General features: G+C 31.2%; 1 protein-coding gene across 2 annotated transcripts in view; it reads right to left on the minus strand.

Annotated features, from left to right (window-relative positions):
* Window positions 1-730: 730 nt before the first annotated feature.
* Window positions 731-2959, minus strand: part of LOC108741732 (calcium-transporting ATPase sarcoplasmic/endoplasmic reticulum type) — a 28692-nt gene continuing 26463 nt past the window's right edge. The window contains exon 11 of one of the 2 annotated variants that reach the window (XM_018476634.1): window positions 731-1888. In XM_018476634.1, coding sequence (XP_018332136.1) covers window positions 1857-1888 — 32 coding nt within the window. In that variant the 3' untranslated portion in view covers window positions 731-1856. Of the gene's footprint in view, window positions 2171-2959 lie in introns of both variants that reach the window. The other variant, XM_018476635.1, reaches the window with a different exon arrangement.

A 2959-nucleotide genomic window follows, 5' to 3' on the forward strand; every position in this document is an offset into this window, starting at 1 on the left:
TTGTCAGGTATGGAGGTCTACTCAGAGACATAGTAGGGGCAGAAACAGGAGTTAGGAGTAGAGGTAGACCTAGATGAGATTACTATTCACAAATAGTACAGGATGTGGGATGTTCTAGTTTTAGGGAAATGCGAAGATTAGCTCAAGATAGGAAAGAGTGGAAGTGCGTCTCCAACCAGTCTTAGGATTGACGACCTTATGATGATGATTTCGAGATATTTTTTTCCAATTCTGCAATAGGTAACAGGGGTTCCTATTAAAAAAAAAAAAAACAAAGTTAGATACCATACAGTCCTACCACAGTCCCGCACGCGGTGCCGGGCTGGTTTTATATAGGTGATTTATCGATTTGATTTTTCCCTGAAGGGATATTAAATAAAAGCACTTTTATAGAACTTTGGTAAGACCCGGATCAAAAATTCTTTTAAACCATTTTTGAACGTATTTTTTTCCGTAAAATTGAGATTCTGCAATACCTATTTAAAAACCACAATTGGGTACCACAGGGCCACATTAGGGTCCTAGACACAGTACCCAGCTACAGAATCAGAATCTTAGAACCCAACAACTTTTGTAGATTTGTCATTTATTGTTTGGTTGCTTACACGCCGAGATATTTACCGTTGTAAATTATATTAACAATTTATAAAGTTCGATTACGATTTTTAAGATTGTAGATTCAGCTAAGGAATTCTAAAAAGTAATGTGAATTGTAACAAAAACGAAAGAATTTTTCGGTAACGCCGTCGCTTTATTTACACAAATTAAAGATATACAAAACTTGCGATGTTACACATCGTCGTCTCTTCATCTTCTGTACACAAAAGGCGCACACGTTTTTCAGAAAAAAAAAGGAAACTGCCGTGTGGCCTTTGGCGAGACCAGCTCGAGTTTTCGAAAAGGAAAAACAATATACAAAATAATGGCAATGGGACCACTTCAAATGTGGTCGATTATAATAATATAAATGAGATGACTTAACCTATTCCTAACTATAACATTTCAGGGGAATACGGGGAACTAAGAGCTGACCTCGTTCTTAAAAAGTCATCTTCATAATAACAAATTAATAATTAACTATACAGTTACAGTTATGTACAATATACATACATATCATACGTGTTTTTTTTAAATCAATATTTTCATTTGTTAGATGATCATTAAAATAAACTAACGCGCCTCATGTCAATCACAGGTCTCTGGGAAAAAATCTAAGGATTTGACAAAACAACACAATTTCTAACTAGATTAAATATGGCTAGGAGTCCATTTTAAGAGAAGAAAAGCTGTAATAAAACTTGCTTCTTCATGCATGTTCATCGCTATCAAAATTATTTCATTATTGTCATCACAATTTTCTTTTTGATTTCTGTTCAAAAATATTTGTTTAGGCGATAAATTGACAAAATTACATATGTATGTAACTAAGGAAAAACATGCACGAATTACACGCTTGTAAGCAAATAGTAAATAGGTAGTATAGCAAGAAGTACTTTAATTCAATTGTTTTTATGTTTCAAACGTCACGCTCTGGTTAACACATTTTTTATTAACACATAACAATGATGAAAAATGGCGATGGCTTTTTAATATTAGCAATTAATAATTCATCTTCAGCTATTATAATCATAACAAATCGCATTGTATGAATTAGAAAAACCGAAAATCAATCCGACTGATGAATCCGCACGCTGCCAGTATGAAAAATGATTGAAAGTCTTAATAAAAAAGGCGCGCAGTAATACAGAATAAATCCCAATGACTAGAAGAGTTAATTAATTAACGTGAATAGTAATAATTTAATTAATTACAAATAACAATAGTAGATATGAAACACGTCCTTGCGTTTTTTTTATTTAAATCCATCGATCTACTACTTCTTCTCCAACTGAAACAGATAAAAATCGAAAATCGATATTGAAAGGCTGCAGATAGATACACAAAGCAACAAAATTGTTACAGGTTGATTACACATGATTGTTAATGGAAAAATTGCGGGTAGGTTTTTAGTTTGTGCAAGTGATACACGTAGAGAGAGAGAGAGAGAGAGAAAAATAGTGCTACAAGGGCTTAGTAGGTAGGGTCTTCAATTCGATGGAAGCTAGCACCTGGTTCTTGTCAGGATTACTAGCCGGGGGACAATCTTATTCTCTATACATGGCTCGGGGTGCTGTGGAAATAAAAAAATAAAATTAATAAGGGTTCATTCAAAAACTGTTTACTATAAAAATGTTTTAATCACGAACAAATTTCTCTAAAATTCATATTAAATTATTGTCGTATGTATGTAAAAGTTTTCAATGAAATTATTTTGTAAGTTTATTCCAGAGAAATTGGTCCTAATGATTATTAATTACCTTTAAATATTATTACTATTTTCTCTTTGGGGGTACCATCATACATAAATGAAGATTTTCGTCATTGTTAATTTTAATAAGGCAAATTTTGGATCAATAATTTAGTTTGATTGTTTCGAAAGTTACAGATTTTTTAAAGTTATTTAATCTTAAACATTGGGTTGTTAAAATTGATTAATTAATTTTGGGGCTATTCTTACACCACAAGTATCCAATTTTTAAATTCTTAAGCAATCTTATCTTACCTTTCTAGCTTTTTAAATTTTTTCAGACATCGTATCATGATAGTCAAATTTTAATTTCGTTTTTAATTAAAAATTATTTCAGCACTGAATTTTAAATTTTTAAAGAACGGATAGCATATGATCATATTACGTATAAAATATATTAAAAAAAAAAATTGCAAAGTGTTACGTACTTACTGTTAGAATGTTCCTTGGTCCTTATATTAATACTGTTGATACATATTTACATTGACTAAACGTTTAATAAAATCAATCAATTAGTTAGACACACTTACACACACTGGTAAAGGTATTAGGTGAACAATTTCCATGCAAATATTGCTGCTGACTTTTAAATTTCATAAATTAATTATATTA

Source organism: Agrilus planipennis, unplaced genomic scaffold (assembly GCF_000699045.2).
Source record: "Agrilus planipennis isolate EAB-ADULT unplaced genomic scaffold, Apla_2.0 scaffold7, whole genome shotgun sequence".
Lineage (NCBI taxonomy): Eukaryota > Metazoa > Arthropoda > Insecta > Coleoptera > Buprestidae > Agrilus > Agrilus planipennis.